This window comes from Triticum urartu, chromosome 1A, assembly GCF_056163025.1.
Source record: "Triticum urartu cultivar PI428250 chromosome 1A, HENAU_Tu73, whole genome shotgun sequence".
Classification (NCBI taxonomy): domain Eukaryota; kingdom Viridiplantae; phylum Streptophyta; class Magnoliopsida; order Poales; family Poaceae; genus Triticum; species Triticum urartu.
This window is the reverse complement of record NC_141873.1, coordinates 547,333,364-547,352,827: the sequence shown is the minus strand read 5'-3', so window position 1 is coordinate 547,352,827 and position 19,464 is coordinate 547,333,364. Positions and strand designations below refer to the sequence as shown.

General features: G+C 53.2%; 1 protein-coding gene across 1 annotated transcript; it reads left to right on the top strand.

Annotated features, from left to right (window-relative positions):
- The first annotated feature begins 15,639 nt into the window (after nt 1–15,639).
- Nucleotides 15,640–17,583, top strand: LOC147992519 (uncharacterized). Its single transcript, XM_087539050.1, has 4 exons — nt 15,640–15,780; nt 16,200–16,284; nt 16,440–16,706; nt 16,790–17,583. Exons 1-4 carry the CDS (start codon nt 15,640–15,642, stop codon nt 17,581–17,583), a joined length of 1,287 nt encoding a protein of 428 aa, XP_087395176.1.
- Nucleotides 17,584–19,464: the final 1,881 nt, after the last annotated feature.

Below are 19,464 nucleotides of genomic sequence, written 5' to 3'. Positions count from 1 at the left end.
GACTTGCCGGTAACGAGATTGAACGAGGTATTGGGATACCGACGATCGAATCTCGGCAAGTAACATACCGATTGACAAAGGGAATTGTATACGGGGTTGCTTGAATCCTCGACATCGTGGTTCATCCGATGAGATCATCGAGGAGCATGTGGGAGCCAACATGGGTATCCAGATCCTGCTGTTGGTTATTGACCGGAGAGCCGTCTCGGTCATGTCTACATGTCTCCCGAACCCATAGGGTCTACACACTTAAGGTTCGGTGACGCTAGGGTTGTAGAGATATGAATATGCAGTAACCCGAAAGTTGTTTGGAGTCCCGGATGAGACCCCGGACGTCACGAGGAGTTCCGGAATGGTTCGGAGGTGAAGAATTATATATAGGAAGTGCAGTTTCGGCCATCGGGAGAGTTTCGGGGATCACCGGTATTGTACCGGGACCACCGGAAGGGTCCCGAGGGTCCACCGGGTGGGGCCACCCATCCCGGAGGGCCCCATGGGCTAAAGTGGGGAGGGGAACCAGCCCATAGTGGGCTGGTGCGCCCCCCTTGGCCCACCCCATGCGTCTAGGGTTGGGAACGCTATGGTGGGGGGGCGCCCCACCTGGCTTGGGGGGCACTCCACCCCTTGGCCGCCCCCCCTCCCCTAGGAGATCCCATCTCCTAGGGCCGGCGCACCCCCTAGGGGGCCTATATAAAAAGGGGGGGAGGGAGGGGCAGCCGCACCCTTGACTCTTGGTGCCTCCCTCTCCCCTGCTACACCTCTCCCTCTCGCAGAAGAACGGCAAAGCCCTGCTGCGGTGACTGCTGCATCGAGAAGGAGGAGACGTCACGCTGACCGTACGTTGTTGAACGCGGAGGTGCCGTCCGTTCGGCGCTAGGATCTCCGGTGATTTGGATCACGTCGAGTACGACTTCCTCATCCCCATTCTTTGAACGCTTCCACGCGTTATCTACAAAGGTATGTAGATGCAATCCGATCACTCCTTGCTAGATGAACTCATAGATGGATCTTGGTGGAACCGTAGGAAAATTTTTGTTTTCTGCAACGTTCCCCAACATTTGCAACTGCCAGAGCACTTCCAGACTTGTGAGAAGCCGCCTACACAAGATTTGGCGGCATGCTAGCCCCCGGAGGCCGCCGGCCACAGTCGTAGACACGCAAAGAGCAAAAATTATGAAAGATTACCATCAGTCTTATAGCACATGTGGCCACGTCGTGTAAAAAACTCATGATTTTATGGCGTTTTAAGTATTTAATAATATTCACGCCGCATCGTTACCGCAGAACGCCTACTACCATGTCATCGCCTTCCGTGAGGGGGGGCACACCCCGGAGACACGTGCCACCTCTTCGGACATGCCACCATGTCGTACGGCATGTATGAGGGCCCAGTACGACGCTCCAGTGGCATTGCTACCCCCAGGGCCCCCGTCCCGCTTAACCGTGTAGCTTTTGACCACGGGATTTAGCCCTTTGACTTTGCACGGACGGGCTTTGACTAGTGGACCTCTCCACCCAGTTGTGTTAGGCCAGCCCGTAGGAACACTTTGGAGGAACATCTGGGCCAGACCCACAGCAAGATCCCCTCCGTGTAGACCCGACGCGTCCGTTTCCCCCCTCCAGGTGTCGGCAGCGGCGCTGTCCGTGTGTGTGGGGGGGCACACCCCGGAGACACGTGCCGCCTCTTCGAACATGCCACCACACCGTACAACATGTATGAGGGCCCGGTGCAATGCTCCGATGGCATGCTACCCGCCAAGGGCCTCCGTCCCGCCTAACCCTATAGCGTTTGACCACGGGATCTAGGCCTTTGACTTTGCACGGACGGGCTTTGACCAGTGGACCTCTCCACCCGGTTGTGTTAGGCCGGCCCATAGGAACACTTTGGAGCAACATCTGGGCCCGACCCACAGCAAGATCCCCTCCGTCTAGACCCGACACGTCCGTTTCCCCCCTCCAGGTGCCGGCGGCGGCGTCGTCCGTGAGGGGGGCACACCCCGGAGACGCGTGCCGCCTCTTCTGACATGCCACCACACCATACGGCGTGTATGAGGGCCCGATGCGACGCTCTGGTGGCATTGCTACCCCCCATGGCCCCCATCCCACCTAACCCTGTAGCATTTGACCACGCAATCTAGCCCTTTGACTTTGCACGGACGGGGTTTGACCAGTGGACCTCTCCACCCGGTTGTGTTAGGCCAGCCCATAGGAACACTTTGGAGCAACATCCGGGCCAAAGCCACAGCAAGATCCTCTCCATCTAGACCCGACGCGTCCGTTTCCCCCCTCCAGGTGTCGGCGACGGCGCCGTCCGTGAGGGGGGCACACCCCGGTGACGCGTGCCGCCTCTTCGGACATGCCACCACACCGTACGGCATGTATGAGGGCCCGGTGCGATGCTCCGGTGGCATTGCTACCCCCCAGGGCCCCCGTCCCGCCATGTCCCAGAGGGGGGAAACGGCCACGTAGGGCCGACACAGAGGGAATCTTTGGGTGGGTTGGGCCGGGATGGTGTTGGGGGGGTGCAGCTATAGGCTGGGCTACGACAACCAGGTGAAAAGGTCCACCGCTCAGACCTAGTCCGACGGAAGTCAAAGAGTTAGATCCGGCAGTCATTTGTGTCAGGGTTAGACGGGACGGGGTACCGGAGGGGGGGTAGCAATGCCGCCAGGTGTTGTGGTGGTTCCTCCTACGCTTGTGGAAGCGTGGTGGCACGCTCAGGCACCCGACACACGGCTCCGGGGTGTGCCCCCCTCACAGGCATCGCTGTCGCCATGTCTCGAAGGGGGGGGGGAAACGGCCACCACAGCTTACACACGACAAACTGAAAAATAGTAATAATAGAATTTATAAAAAACACCAGCGTCCATCATGGAAAATGTACTATCACGGTGAAACCTTCAGTCCCGGGCACCGGGCTGGTAACTGAAAGTTTCACCGTAATTGTCCATTTTCTTAACAGAAGTCTAATGAATACTGGAGCTCACGTCGTATTGATTAGCCAACTATTTAAACAGGTCATGTTGCTTTTCTTTGGGCGAGGTGGGACTATTTTTTACAGTTTGCTGAGAGTCACACATATGTCGTAATAAAAAAATGAAAAAATGCAAAGTATCTATGCCGACGGCTTAGCCGTCGGCATAGATTGACACGTGGCATGTCCATCTATGCCGACGGCTAAGCCATCGGCATAGGCTCACCTTATCCACAGCCACACCCCACCCCCTCCACTCATTCTTCCTCCCCAAATGACCCCACACCGTCTCCCCCCCCCCGCCCGCACGTCGACCCGCACCGTGCCGCCGCCTAGATCCGCCCACGCCATCGTCGTCTCCGCGCGGATCAGCCCGTGCCGCCGCTCTATCTTCCCGCCCCGGCCTCCCTCGACACATCCCCCGCGCGGCCGGCCCTCCCTCCCCCGACCTCCGTCCCTGCCCCGGCGGCCACTTCGTCCCCGCCCCGACCTCCGCTGACCCCTTCCCGGCCACACCGCCCCACCTCGGCCACCCCGTCCCGCGTCGTCCACCCCGTCGCTGCCTCGTCCACCCCGTCCCCGACCCGGCCGACCTCGCCTCTGCCCTACGCGCGGCCATCCCTTCCCCGCGCCAGGCCACTACCGCGGTGGCCCTCCACCGCCTGCTCTGGCCCGTTGTCCGTGCCTGCCCCTCCCCCCGAGCCGGCCCTCCCCCACGGTGAGCTCCCTCCCTCCCTCTCTGTAGATTTTTTTTGTTAATTTTGTTGTTGTTCATAGTTATGTAACTAGATGGATGGATGCATAGTTAGATGATAGATGATTTGATGATAGTTACAAATGTCAGAAATGCAATTTTTTTAACAAGAATGCAATAAATGCAAATGTATGATGATTGTTACATGATAGATGATGATGTTGATGATGATAGATGATGATGTTGTTGATAGATGATGATTTTTTTTGGAAGAGATGATATAGGATGCCGATTTTTTATGATTCGGTGATTGTTAGATGATGATGATGAATATATTGTGATGTACTTAATTATTGTCACGGTGCAGGTTCTGTGGTGTTCCATCTCGGTGGAGTGATCGTCGTAGGAGCTGTCGGTCCCTGGTCGTCCGTTTGCTATTCAAATACTTCCTCTACAGCCGAGGGTGAGCTACGAATCATGTCACTAGATTTCATTCTCAAGTCAACTGGCGTAACCTAGGCGTCTCCCGTCCGAAAGGGTTGCATCGGTAAAGATGCATTCAATTGCATATTTATCACCGCAGCTCTTCCGGATTGTCAAGAGTTTTCCACGGACAACCCGATGATGTGTAGATTGGGTATGTTCTCCATGTTCTACCATGTTTCAAGACAGGATTTCGGCGGCGCCTCCCCATTGTTCTCCGGAGCACAACAAGGAGGTGCTGCCGAAATTTTGTCTCGAAACGGGGTAGAATGGAGAACGTACTCAATCTACACATCCTCTGGTGGGATTAGGACCCATCTTTACCTATTAGAGATGTAGGTGGATTCAACGCGGTAGAAACTGAAATTTTGATGTGATTAATTTAAGTGAATCCTTAATTATGTTGTGTGCCTTGCAAAAAAGCAGAGGATGGCAGATAATCAGTGGATGTACAGTGGTTTTATCCATCGGAATCGAGTAACATCAGAGTGGATCGCGAAAACCGATGTGTATTTGAAGGAGATATTCTGTCGTCCAATGAGAATTATCCCACCATGCCCCTATGCAAGATGTGCTAGACGTCACCATAGAAATCATACGGACATGAGTGAGCACCTTCGCATGCACGGATATATGCCAAACTTTGACATGCCGCCGATAAACATAGCCGAGCAGGACTATGGTAGAGAGGAGGTGATGCGACAACGCATTGATGGATATGAGGACGAGGGGGTCAGGGACATGCTAGATGATGTCATTGTTGAAGAAATGGAAAATGTGACACCTTCATAGAATGAACCGAAGGAGCCAGAGGCAACCGCAAAGGCCTTCTTGGAGGTCTTGGCCTCGTCGAAGAAACCTCTTTATGCGGTTGCGAAAATATCTCAGCCGGATGCCATCTCGCAACTGATTGCAGTCAAGGATGAGTATGGCTGTAGCCAGAAATGCTTCGAAGCATTCCTGGGAGTATGGGCTAACAGCCACCTTGAGGGTGATGAACTGCCGAAAAGCATGTATGATACAAATAAAATCATGAAGGCACTCTCTATGGATTATGAGAAAATAGATGTTTGCCCGAAGGATTGCCTTTTGTTTAGGCACAAGTATGCGGATGACAAGTACTGTAGGAGGTGCGGTTCATCTCGGTACATTGAGGTGGTCGGTGAGGATGGTGAGAAAAAGCGGCTCACCATCCCTGTTAAGGTTCTTCGGTATATTTATTTTATAAAAAGACTGCAGCGCCTTTTCATCACGAAGGAGTCTGCCAAAATGATGAAGTGACACAAGGAAGGTATAAGGTACAACCCAAAAATATCGTACATCCATCGGAAGGGGAAGCATGGAAGTTGTTCGATGAACAATACCCCGAGGAAGCATCCGAGGCTGGGAATGTCAGAATAGCCATATTAGGTGATGGGTTGAATTCATATGGTATGTCGTCGAATCCATACAGCTGCTGGCCCGTGTTTGTAATTCCGCTCAATCTTCCTCCCGGTGCCCTAATGCAACGGAAGACCATGTTCTTGTCGCTCATCATTCTGGGGCCTGAATACCCCGGGAAGCAATTGGGTGTGTTTATGTAGCCGCCGATGTATGCTTTGCACCATTCTTGGTACTTTCCGAGGTTGACATACGACCGGGATCTGCAGAGAAATTTCTTGATGAAAGTTTGGTTGCACTATTGCATGCATGACTTTCCCGGCTATGCTGTATTCTGCGGATGGTGTACAAGTAGGAAGATGCCATGCCCAGTGTGCATGCATGCTCTGCGAATGATTTGGCTGAGTAAGGGTGGCAAGTATGTAGCCTTTGACCTGCATCGACAGTTCCACCCTCCAGACCATCCAGACAGGGAAGACAAGAGGAACTTCACGAAAGACCGGGTTGTTCATGAAGTAACCGAGATTCCAACATTTCAGGGGCAGCTGTTCTTGCTCAGCTAAAAGCTCTCAAGCCTAAAGTCAAAGGCAAAGGCAAAGGAAAATCCAAAGGCTTCGAGGGATATCGTGAGACGCACAACTGGACTCGCATTACCCACTTCTCGCAGCTTCCCTATTTCAAGGACTTCAAACTTCCTTACAATATCGACATGATGCACACTGAAAAGAATGTGGCAGAGTTCCTTTTCCACACGATCCTCAACATTCCTGATAAGACGAAGGATAACGTTAAAGCTAGAGCCGATCAACAAAGAATTTGTGATAGACCACGTCTGAACATGAAGCCTCCCACAGGCGGTCGAAAAAACTGGTTCAAGCCAGATGCTGACTTTGTCCTTAAACCGCCAGAAAAAGGTAGTACTTATCTGGCTGAAACAAATTTTGAAGTTCATCGATGGTTATGCATCGAATATAAGTAAGGGAGTAAATCTTTCAACGAGCAAAGTGACCGGCCCGAAGAGTCATGACTACCATGTATGGATTGAGCGGATAATTCCGGTGATGGTTTGAGGCTATGTCCCCGAGCATGTCTGGCGAGTGCTTGCCGAGCTAAGCCATTTCTTCCACATGCTCTGTGCTAAAGAAGTAAGTAAAGACGTGATTGAAAAATTGCATAAGAAGGCACTGGAGTTGATAGTCAAGCTAGAGAATATCTTTCCGCCAGGCTTCTTTACTCCGATGACACATCTCATTCTGCACCTCACGAATGAGGTATTGTTGGGGGGCGCCTGTGCAGAATCACTGGCAGAACGGCCCTGAGAGACATAACAAGTATCTCCGACGGAAATGTGGAAACAAAGCTAAGATTGAAGCTTCCATAGCTGAGGCAGTTATCCTAGAGGAGGTGTCAGACCTCATGACATCATACTATCCAGACCACGTTCCCCATCTGCATAACAAGGTGCCTCGATACAATATAGAAGAGCCCAAGTATCAACCCAGGCTCCATCTATTCAATGCGCAAGGTGGGAGGGATGGGGCCTCGAAATCTTATAACATGCCACGAAAAGAGTGGGAGGACCTCATGTTCTATATCTTGCACAACATCAAGGAAGTTGAGGAAGTGTGGATGAGGTAATACCACTACACCATTCCTTTATGTCTTCCACATCATCATGTTCTATGTTCACTTATTCCCGGTCTAACACCTCTTTTCTTTTCTTAATGATTTCATTCAAGAGGAATGGATGGGAATGAATCCTCCTACTGAGGCGGACACAGTTACTCTTCTCCGTCATGGAAACCCTGGACGTAAAAATTTTGTTGCTTGGTTCATGGAGAAAGTAATTTTCCACACTCCCCTATTAAATACCTAGTTCAACATTTATTAGTTAACTGAACTAATGCACGCAACAATTTCAATTATACTTGTAGGGAAAAGATCTGAACATATCTATGGATGATGAATTGAGATGGGTTTCCATGGGTTTTGACCCTGCCGTCATGACATGTAAAAAGTTTGATGTGAATGGGTATCGCTTCCATACAGAGGAGCACCAGAACAGCCGGCCCGATCCCAAAACTATAAATACCGGTGTGTACACCCCCCAGTCAAAATTCAGTAGACTACTACGGAAGGGTACAAAATATATACGAGATTAAATTCCGTCAGGGGCGCGAGACCCTATTTCTGCCTGTGTTCAAATGCCGATGGTTCGATCCGCGGGAGGGGGTAAAACATACGCCTTCCATTGGTTTGGTCGAAGTTAAACCATCAACCGTCTATGCTGGAGCCGATCTCTTCATTGCGGCTACCCAAGCTACACAAGTATATTATCTACCTTACCCATGCCAGAAAGATTAGCTAAAGGGTTGGGAGGTTGTGTTCAAGGTGTCGCCACATGGTAAGCTACCAGACCCGAATGAAGACGAATACTACAACATTAACCCCATGACATACGAGGGAGTGTTCTATCAAGAGCAACCTGATGATGATGATGTGGTTAGAAACGATGACGCTAGACCATTGGGTGATGATGATGTGGATCCAAATGACGACGATGCATGGAATGATGGTGAGACCATTGTCAATGAAAATGACATACTTATGCTAGAAAAGTTAAACGAAGATGCTGACGACGAGGAAGAGCCTCCACCTCCGTCAGAAATGAAGATGATATGATTGATAGTGATGATGAGACGGACCGAGAAAGAGGTTACAACAGTGATGATTCATATGGGTTCTAGCAGATGTACGTTTCAAGTCTTTTTTCCTATAGTTTAGGAATATGCCTTTTTATGCATTTTTATTAATGTGTTTATTATTCCTTATTATCATGCCTTTTCCTTCATTTCATTAATTTACTAATTGCTTGTTCTCTTTTCAATGCAGGTTCGTGGAACATGGGCAAGGGGAAGGCCGACGGCACGGGTTTCCTATGCAAGGTCGTCGGCTTGCCTAGTCGGAGTGGTCGAGCACATAATCCTCCCTCAGCTACTTGACGATGACTCCTCACAGGGAGGTCAAGGGGGAGGTGCCCCTAGAGGAGGAGGGGGCGGTGATGACCCACAAGTATAGGGGATCTATCGTAGTCCTTTCGATAAGTAAGAGTGTCGAACCCAACGAGGAGCAGAAGGAAATGATAAGCGGTTTTCAGTAAGGTATTCTCTGCAAGTACTGAAATAATTGGTAACAGATAGTTTTGTGATAAGATAATTTGTAACGAGCAACAAGTAACAAAAGTAAATAAAGTGCAGCAAGGTGGCCCAATCCTTTTGGTAGCAAAGGACAAGCCTGGACAAACTCTTATATAAGGAAAAGCGCTCCCAAGGACACATGGGAATATCGTTAAGCTAGTTTTCATCACGTTCATATGATTCGCGTTCGGTACTTTGATAATTTGACTTGTGGGTGGACCGGTGCTTGGGTGCTGTTCTTACTTGAATAAGCATCCCACTTACGATTAACCTCTATTGCAAGCATCCGTAACTACAACAAAAGTATTAAGGTAAACCTAACCATAGCATGAAACATATGGATCCAAATCAGCCCCTTACGAAGCAACACATAAACTAGGGTTTAAGCTTCTGTCACTCTAGCAACCCATCATCTACTTATTACTTCCCAATGCCTTCCTCTAGGACTAAGTAATGGTGAAGTGTTATGTAGTCGACGTTCACATAACACCACTAGAGGCTAGCTAGACAACATACATCTCATCAAAATATCGAACGAATACCAAATTCACATGACTACTAATAGCAAGACTTCTCCCTTGTCCTCAGGAACAAACGTAACTACTCACAAAGCATATTCATGTTCATAATCAGAGGGGTAATAATATGCATAAAGGATCTGAACATATGATCTTCCACCAATTAAACCAACTAGCATCAACTACAAGGAGTAATTAACACTACTAGCAATCTACTAGCACCAATCCCAGACTTGGAGACAAGAATTGGATACAAGAGATGAACTAGGGTTTTGAGATGAGATGGTGCTGATGAAGATGTTGATGGAGATTGCCCTCTCCCGATGAGAGGAGCGTTGGTGATGATGATGGCAATGATTTCCCCCTCCGGGAGGGAAGTTTCCCCGGCAGAACAGCTCTGCCGGAGCTCTATATTGGATCCGCCAAGGTTCCGCCTCGTGGCGGCGGAGTTTCATCCCGAAAGGTTGCTTCTTATTTTTTTCTCGACGAAAGACTTCATATAGGAGAAGATGGTCATCGGAGAGCTGCCAGGGGGCCCACGAGGTAGGGGGGCGCCCTAGGGGGGGGGGGGCGGGCGCCCCCCACCCTCGTGAGAAGGGTCTAGGCCCCCTAGTCTTCATCTTTGGTGAGGATTTTTCATTATTTATCATAAGGTATTCTGTGGAGTTTCAAGACTTTTGGAGTTGTGTAGAATAGGTCTCTAATATTTGCTCCTTTTCCAACCCAGAATTCAGATGCTGGCATTCTCCCTCCTTATGTAAACCTTGTAAAACAAGAGAGAATAGCCATAAGTATTGTGACATAATGTGAAATAACAGCCCAAAATGCAATAAATATCGATATAAAAGCATGATGCAAAATGGACGTATCAACTCCCCCAAGCTTAGACCTTGCTTGTCCTCAAGCGAAAGCCGATATACATAAATATGTCCTCATGTTTAGAGGTAGAGGCGTCGATAAAAAGAAAATACGAACATGAGGGCAACATGATTATTTCATAACAGCAACATACATAGATATTGTCATATGATTACTTATGTTCAAGTGATGATCTATTCACAATGCAAAAGTATCAATCAGAAACCTTATTGAGAACCAACAAACTATAACCTCAGTCATTGAAGCAATTGCAATTTATCATAACATCAAAAAGAGTCTATGTCAGAGCTAAAAAGCAAGTCCACATACTCAACTATCATCTAGTCCTTCATAATTGCTAACACTCACGCAATACTTGTGGTTACGGAGTTTTAATCGGACACAAAGAAATATAGGGGCTTATAGTTTCTCCCCACAACCTTTTACCTCGAGGGTAATGTCAACAATAATAACTCATGCTCCCCTACGTCCAATTAGATATATCTATTAGGATCTTTCCAACACACTGTGCTTGCCAAAGGATAAAATGTAAAAAAGGAAAGGTCAAGATCACCATGACTCTTGCATAAGGTAGAAGATAATAAGAAAAGATAGGCCCTTCATAGAGGGAAGCAGAGGTTGCCATGCACTTTTATGGTTGGATGTACAAAATCTTAATGCGAAAGAATGTCACTTTATATTGCCCCTTGTGATAGAACCTTTATTATGCAGTCCGTCGCTTTTATTACTTCCACATCACAAGATCGTATAAAGCTTATTTCTCCCACACTAATCATACATATTTAGAGCAATTTTTATTGCTTTGCACCGATGACAACTTACTTGAAGGATCTTATTCAATCCATAGGTAGATATGGTGGACTCTCATGGCAAAACTGGTTTAAGGGTATTTGGAGGCACAAGTAGTATCTCTACTTGGTGCTGAGAATTTGGCTAGCATGAGGGGGAAAGGCAAGCTCAACATGTTGGTAGATCCATGACAACATACTTTATCTTAGATATAAGAAAACATAACCCATTACGTTGTCTTCCTTGTCCAACATCAACTCTTTAGCATGCCATATTTTGGTGAGTGCTCCCAATCATAAAAGATGTCAATAATAGTATATTTATATGTGAAACCTCTCTTTCCTTATTACTTCCTATTAATTGCAACGATGACCAAAGCTATGTATGCCAACTCCCAACAACTTTTAATCATCACACTTTTTCTATGTGAAGTCATTACTATCAATAAGATCAATATGAACTTTTGTTTCTTCTTATTTTTTTTCTCTTTTCTTTTATTCACCCAAGATCATAGCAAGAAAATCAAGCCCTTGACTCAACACTATTCTTTATTATATATCTCACGGACTCGATTACATAGAGAGATCATAAGGCAAAACTTAAAACTAGATCATGCCATAAACTTTATTCTACTAGATCAAAATACTACTAACAGGATCGAACTAAGGAAAACGGTAAAGATAGGAGTTATGATTGTGATACGATACCGGGGCACCTCCCCCAAGCTTGGCGGTTGCCAAGGGGAGTGCCCATACCCATGTTATTATATCTCCTTGGTTGGTGAATAAGGTGGACTTCTCCCTTAATTTACGCTTGAGGACGGCATTTTGATCCCTCAGAACATCAATCTCCCACTCCAGGGTTAATATCTTTTTGCATAAGTCATGCTTATTTTCCTGCAGGAGACGAAAAGGGATAACTCGAATTTTGGTTTCTTTACCCTATCAGGGAGACTTGACTTTTTGAACTCCACATGCATATCCCCAGGTTGAGGTAATGGAGCTTCATCTTCATCTGAGCTCGTCTCCTCCTTCCCATAGGGTTCATAGTCCTTTTCTTCCTCCGTGGTCCAACCATCGTGCTCCACATCTCCATAGACCTTAGGATTAGCTAAGTAAAAAGCCACATAGCTTTCTTATCGGGTGGTAGGTGCGACATATGCCAACGGGTGGCTTATCATTGTGGGAGCCAGTAAGACGTCGCCGGTGCCTGGAAGCGGGATGAGGCGAAGACATGCACGCCGGTGAATCTTACCCAGCTTCGGGGCTCTCCGAGGAGATAACACCCCTACTGCTGCTCTGCGGGGTCTCCGCATGATCACTAGATGAACGAGCGGCTACAAGATGCTCCTTGAGCTGTTTGGCGGGAGGAAGAAGGGCACGGCTTGTCCTCCTCTCCTCTCTATGTGCTGTCTAAAACTAGCTCTGATCCACCCTTTGCATGGGTGCCCCGGGGGGTTTATATAGGTCCATCCCCCGGTGGTACAATGGTAATCCGGCTGGGCGTGGGCCCCAGCCGTCTGTGTCTACGCTCGCCGGCTTCTGCGCCGGCTGCTGGGGCCCGCCGGCTGGTGGGCCCCGCTGGCTGCCGGCTCCCACTTTGAAGGGCCTTGTCGGTGGCTGGTTACTGTTGCCTCAACCTGGTGACGAGGGCTTCGCCGAGGTGGGTGTGGCTACAGTCCCGCCGCCCGGCGGGTGATCGCTGTAGCCTCACCGTGTCTTGTCTCCTTAATGGGGCGTCTCCTTCGAGGGAGGAGGCAAGCCGGCTGCGGGGAGCCGGCCCTGTCTTGGGCCGACTGGGGGAGGCCTGGCCGCCTTCGGGTGTCTCTCTGCCTGGAGGGGCCCATCGCCCGTGGGCCGTGCTGACAGCCCGTCATGGGTGGCGTCAAGGTCAACATGGCAACAATGCCGCGCCGGACGGGTCATGGCCACCCCGTACGGCGCACTGCGCAAGGCGTGCTCCGGGATTCGGGGGTGGCAGGCTTTACTGTAGCCACGCCCCATCTCATCGCCGTTATGTGGATGCAGACTTTGAGGGTACGATCTTAACCGCTTTGTGGGAGCCGGCCTCTTGGAGTCGGCCTTCTCGTGGCCAGCTTCTTGGAGCCGGCCCTCCCGCGGCTTTCTTCATGAGGGCTAAAACCGGGCCGCCTTCCGATAGTCGGCCTGGGAGACAGCCGGCAAGGGGAAGGCGGCCCCGCGTCTTGGATTCTTGAGGGCCGGATCGGCTCGTAATTTTTTCAGACAGGCCAGGGTGAGCTGGCTAGGCTACCCGTGGTCATTTACTCCGACAGTAGTCCCCGAAGCTGATCGAGCTTCAAGGCTGACAAAGGGAGGAGAAGGTTGGTCAGCTTCCTATCCTGAGGAGCCGGCTTTGCTTACGCGCGCCGTCTTCGGAAAGCTCCGTTTCTTGTAGGCGGGAACGTGGGTCGGCTTGCGAGCTGACCACGCGCCATCCTGCGGGCCATGTGGCAAGGAAAACCTGCCAACGCACGCGCATGATGGGACGCCGCCGCAGGCCCGGGCCCGCCACTCCTAGGCCTCGGCCCAAGCGCGGATCTTCTGCGTCCCACAACGGACCGCTCGCCTTCCCGTGGCTGTTTTATTACGCCATCAGGGCGCAATAATCGTAGGACATGGGGGAGTGGGTGCAGTTGATCCCATGTTCCCCCACACCACGCCTCCTCGGCTCCGCCACGCGGGTCTATAAGTAGTGGATGGAGGGGGAGCGGCAGAGGCTCGCACGCTCTCCGTCGCTCCGCCCCTTCTCACCTTCCTTCTTCTTCCCCTCGCCGCCGCAGCGACCCATTGCCGCGCCGCTCCGCCGTCGGACCTCTCGGTTCCTTTGGTGCCGCCGCAGCAGGGTCGTGCGCGTCTCCGCCGTCGCATCGTCTTGTTCCTCGCCGCGTCGTTCCCATGGCGTTGTCGAGCTCGTGGGATGGCTCCAACGTCCACGAGGACCACATTGAGTTCCTCCGCCGGACGCAGCGTCTGCCGGGCGAGAACTACGTGTGGGTTCGTCGTGCACCGGCGAGGGAGATTTCACCAGCACCGGAGGAGGGCGAGCGGGTAATCTTCCGCTCGCACTGCCTGCGCGGCTTCGGCCTCCCGGCGAGCGGATTCCTTCACGCTTTTCTTGAATTTTACCACCTCCAGCCGCATCACCTCATGCCCAACACGGTGATGCTGCCGTCGGCTTTCGTCACCTTGTGAGAGGGCTTTCTTGGGGTTCTCCCCACTCTCGAGCTCTGGGGAGAATTCTTCCAGAGCAAGCTCGGCACCGTTGTCGCGGGCGTGCCCGCCCCCTGCGGAGCCTTCATTGCCATGAGGCAGACGGGCGAGAACAATCCATTCCCGGCCATCCCATTGATCCAGTCGGTGAAGCTCTAGCAGAAGTCCTATTTTTACGTGAAGAACGTCGCCCAGCAAGGCGACTACGTCAACCTGCCGGCTTACGTAGCCGGCCCGCCGGCTGGGAGGCAACCCTCGTGGAGCTACCGGGCCAGGTCGTTGTCTCAGGCCGGGAACGTAGCCGTCTCCCGGCTCTGGGTGATGATCCAGTCGGAGGGCCTGACCGGAGCCGACCTGGTTGCCGCCTTCGTGGAGCGCCAAGTACTTCCGCTCCAAGGCTGGCCTCACATGATTTGCCAGATGAGCGGCCGCTTCGACCCGTGCCGGCTGAGCACCAGGGAGATGCCTCATGCCGAGGTGTCTTACATGGTGAACTACATCTCCAACTGCAAGCTCGCCGAGGATTGGCGATACGGCAAGGGGCCGTATTCTCGCGCCAACCCTCCGCCTGCCGTAAGTTTTTCTTCTTTTCTTCCTTTTGTAGCCGGCCTCATGATGGTCGACTTCTGATCAATTGGTTTGCCCTTAGCAGAACCCTCTTCTTCCACCGACGGCCGGGGCCGCAGGGGTAGAGCGCCAGCTCCTCCCCGACCGCATGGTGGACGACATCGATGATCCGGACCTGGGAGCGGCCGCCATGGAAGATGCCATCGTGCGGGAATGCAACGAGGAAGGAGGTGCGGGGCTCGGGGCTGGCCTCGAGGACTGGGCGGACGATGACGAGGTCGAAGCCGCCCCGCACCGCCAGCCGGCGCTTGATCATCAAAGCGCTGGCCCGTCTGCCGCGCCGGCTACCCATGGCAGCGCGCAGGAACGTCGGGCCGCGTCGACCTTCTTCGGCACCCGGCCGAAGAAATCCAAGGGTTCCACGGCGGCGACCAAGCGGGATGAGGCGGCCGTGAAGGCGGCCCGCTTCCGCAAGGCGGTGAAATAGCCGCAGGCGATCTCGGCGTAAGTCATCAAACGTCTTGTATATTTTGGTTGTCCTCTTCAATTGAGGCTCTTCTAAACCTTTCTTTGCTCGCCGGGCAGGGCACCGCTTTCCCTCGAGCGAGGTCCTGGCGGCTCCGTAGTCGGGCCGACTGGAGGGTCCTCAGGCTCCTGCCGCGTGGATCCCCGCACCGACCTCATGGAGGCCACGGAGCGGAACGCACGGGAGGCGCGGGAGGAGCGGGAGGCGGTGGAGCGAAGGACCGCCTAGGCGGCGAAGGAGCAGGCCGACGCGGCGGCCAAGGCCCGGGCGGAGGCGGCAGCCGCGGAGACGGAGGCGGAGGCCTCGCACAACCAGCCTCCGCTGCTCATCGTTCCCCTCTGCGCCGTGGCTCCCGACATCCCCGTGCCCCCATCGGAGGAGGTTGACCAAGACCCGCCGGTGATGGAGAGAAGGGAGGACCACGTGGTCTTCGTGGAGGAGGCGCCGCAGACGGCGCCGACTGGAACGGGCCAAAGCGGCCAACCAGCTGCGGTGCCAAAGCAGCCGGCCGGGGGCGAGCCGGAGGCAGGGGCCGGCCTCGAGGTGCAGCCGGCATTTCGCCGGCGCGCAGGGGGAGCTACCTCCGCGCCGAAACCGCACCGAGGTGCGGGCGCCAGCCAGACGGCGGAGGCCCTAGAGGCGGCCAGCGCCAGCACGTCCGAGTGGACGCCCAGCGGGGGGATGGCCGAGCTGAACACGGCGGCCCAGGAGGTCCGGAGCCGGTTTCAAGCCCAGGCCACTTCACTGCAGTGATATACCCAAGAGTTCCTCGCGACGCGGGCCGTCATCCGGGTGAGCCCTCTGGCCTTGGTTGTTTTGCTTTTTTGATTTCTTCCGTGGGGGCGCGCCAGCGTACCCACTGGGTGTAGTCCCCGAGTTCCGAGTCGGCTGCTGAGCAGGCGGCTTGGAACTTACTAGGTCCTGACAGCTATCTTATTCTTGCATCCTGTCTGATCTTCCAGGAATACCATAACCTCCGTGTTGCTGCCTTCAACTCCCAGGCTCAGGAGATGGGTCAGAAAACCGAGGACCTGACCAACAGCCAGAGTGCGTACTTTGTCTCGTTCATCTCCTGTGGGGGCGCGTTAGCGCACCCACTGGGTGTAGTCCTCGAGATTCGGGCCGACTGCTGAGCAGTCGGGTCGGATCTTCCTTGACGACTTCTTCCTTATTGATTTTTTCCTTTGTCTTCATGCTTGCAGGAGCCAATGCCGACTTGAGGGGGCAGCTCAGCGGGGCCCAGGCTGCCCTTCGCGCCAAGGAAGCCGAGTACAACGCCTTGGTCCTGGAGCATGACCGCCTGGCCAAGAAGTTGGCCGACCAGGAGGAGAGCCACAAGGCGGCCCTGAAGAAGGCGCAGGATAGCGAGGACACCCTCAAAGCTGAGTTTGAGACCGAAGCAGCGGGCTGGGCTGAGGCAAAACAAGCGTTGAGCGAGGGCTTCGGCCGGATCGAGGATCTGATCGATGGTAAGCCGCCTTCCTCACGCCTTGCTTGCCCCTTGCCCCCTGATTTGTGTTCTGACTTGTGCTGCTTTTTGTTCTTTGTGCAGACTACTTCCCCGGCTACTCCGTCTTCGCCACCCAGACCATCGAGGCCCACCACAAGGCGCGCCGGCAGGCGGGGGCTGAAATCGCGCCGGACGCGAGCCGGACGCTTGAGGAGCAACTCTTGGCGGTCCAAGCCCGGCTGCAGCCGGCTCACCGCATGCTCCGCCGCCTCCAGCGCGCCGGGGCGCAGGTGTTGGCCGCCCTCTGGCCAGGCGAAACGATTCCCCGCACCCCGAGTCGGACTGCCAACTGGCTGGAGGTTGCGGTTGGCCGCTTCGAGGCCTGGAAGGCATCGGTGGCCTGGCTTGGAGCTGGGCGGGCGCTGGAGTTCGTCCGAGCCTGGTATCCCGGGCTGAACCTGGACCAGCTGCGCACCTGGCGGCTGGAGGCCGACGAGGAGATGGAGGAGGTGCGGCCGGCTATCGCTCAGCGTGCCTCGACGATCGCCGAGTGCACTGACATCAGCGTCTTCGCTACTGAAATAAATGACGACGGCGTTGCCCAGTCGAAGGAATGGTTTGGGCTGGACCCGGCAGCGGGTGAAGACTCGGCGGAGGAGATCGCTTCCAGCGATGAAGGTGAAGACGACGAAGGAGAGGAAGGCGAAGACGTCGAGCCGGCCGGTGAAGCGGCCAGCCAGCCCCAGCCTGACTGTGCCTCCAGCAATGAGGCGCGTGCTAGCGCGCCCTCTGCGGGAGGTGGTGATCATGCCGAGGTTTGCCAGCCGGTCACTCCTCCAGCCAGCACTGCCGTCTCTACCGACCTGCCTGACTCGCCAGTCGCTCCCTTGGCTTAATCTGCCGTCCTTGCTTTTCCTGCTTGTTACTCTTTGAAAAAAATTTGTTAAACTTGCGCAGTTCCACCCACTGGGTTGTATTAAAACTATGTTGAATGCTGGCCTTTCGAAGGCCTTTTGTGTAAATATGATCATGTGTGTGTTTGGCTTCCATTCGCGTATGTTTTTTATCTTTAGGCTGTTTCCTTTGCCGCCTTCCCCTGGCTGCTGCCTTCCCAACCGGCAGCTGCTCGGCAGCCTGCGGCTAGGGAGGAACTTGGCTATATTATTATTATATTTTTTGGGGGGGAAGGCAAGTACTCAAGCTTTCTTAGATTGAAGCGAGGTGAATGGAAGCCGGCCGGCCGGCTACTCTGGTAGTCGGTCGGTGGTGGGAGAAAAACCAGCTTTTGTTATATTAGTCCGTTAGTCCCTAGCCATTTTTCGTGTGGGCGTCCTTTCCTGCCTTTAACTCTTCCCAGCCGGACAGCCGGTTCTTCGAACTGCGACTTTTGGCAAGAGAAGGCTTGGGTGCCGGCACACTACTTGTCTGACCGCGGGTAGGACTTCTAATATAACTGAAGGCGGCCAGTCCCCGTGCCGACTAGTCGAACCCGGTGCTGGACGAAAAAAGTGAATGTAATGACATGATCATAAGCATGATACTCTTCTTTTATAGATAAAAGATGGCAGTCCCCGAGCTCTCCTCGAGGGGCCTATTCTCTCGTACTTAGTATAAAAGTTAGCGTGATACATACTGCATTTCAACTGTAAAATCTTCAGAGGAGGTTGGCGTTCCATGGTCGTTCCGACTCTTTGCCGGAGTCGTCTCTCTTTCGTGCCTTCGTCTTCTGTGCGTCGATCAGGTAGTAGGAGTCATTTCCCAGCGCTCTGTTGATGACGAAGGGGCCTTCCCAAGGGGCCGAGAGCTTGTGCTGGCCGGCTGTTCGCTGGATCAGCCAGAGCACGAGGTCGCCTTCTTGGAAAGATCTTGGTCTGACCTTCCAGCTGTGGTAGCGGCGCAAGCCCTGCTGGTAGATGGCGGACCGGCTCAGGGCTAACAGCCGGCCTTCTTCCAACAGGTCGACGCCGTCTTCTCGTGCTTCCTTGGCCTCCGCCTATGTGTACATGGTTACCCGAGGCGAGTCGAACTCGATGTCAGTTGGGATGACCGCCTCGGCGCCATACACGAGGAAGAAAGGAGTGAAGCCGGTTGACTTGTTTGGGGTAGTGCGTAGACTCCATAGGATGGCCGGCAGCTCATCGAGCCAACAGCCGGCCGAACGTTCCAGTGGTACGACCAGTCGGGGCTTGATGCCGGAAAGGATGAGGCCGTTGGCTCGCTTGACTTGGCCGTTTGACTGCGGGTGGACAACGGACGCTAAGTCCAACCGGGTGCCCTGCGTCGCGCAGAAACGTGCCAATGCTCCCTTGGCGAAATTCGTGCAGTTGTCGGTGATGATGCTGTGTGGCACGCCGTAGCGAGTTGTTATATCTGCGATGAATGTCACGGCAGTCGGCCCATTCAGCTTCTTGATCGGCTTTGCCTCAATCCATTTGGTGAATTTGTCCACGGCGACAAGCAGGTGTGTCATGCCGCCACGCGCCGTCTTGAATGGGCCCACCATGTCCAGTCCCTAGACAGCGAAGGGCCAAGTAAGGGGAATGGTCTTGAGTGCCGAAGCCGGTATGTGTTGCTTGGAGCTGAAGACTTGGCACCCTTTGCAATGTTTAACTAACTCCTTGGCGTCATCCAAAGCAGTCGGCCAAAAGAACCCATGGCGGAAAGCTTTGGCGACGAGTGATCTTGAAGCCGCATGGTGGCCACATTCTCGGTGGATGTCTCTGAGGATTGCAATGCCCTTCTCTTGCTCGACGCATCGCTGGAAGACTCCAGTGGCA

Coding starts and splice junctions, on each gene's coding strand:
- LOC147992519 (XM_087539050.1), top strand. CDS start 15,640: ATGGAGAGAAGGGAGGACCACGTGGTCTTCGTGGAGGAGGCGCCGCAG. Junction 16,285..16,439: donor GGACCTGACCAACAGCCAGA/GTGCGTACTTTG, acceptor TCATGCTTGCAG/GAGCCAATGCCGACTTGAGG. Junction 16,707..16,789: donor GATCGAGGATCTGATCGATG/GTAAGCCGCCTT, acceptor TTCTTTGTGCAG/ACTACTTCCCCGGCTACTCC.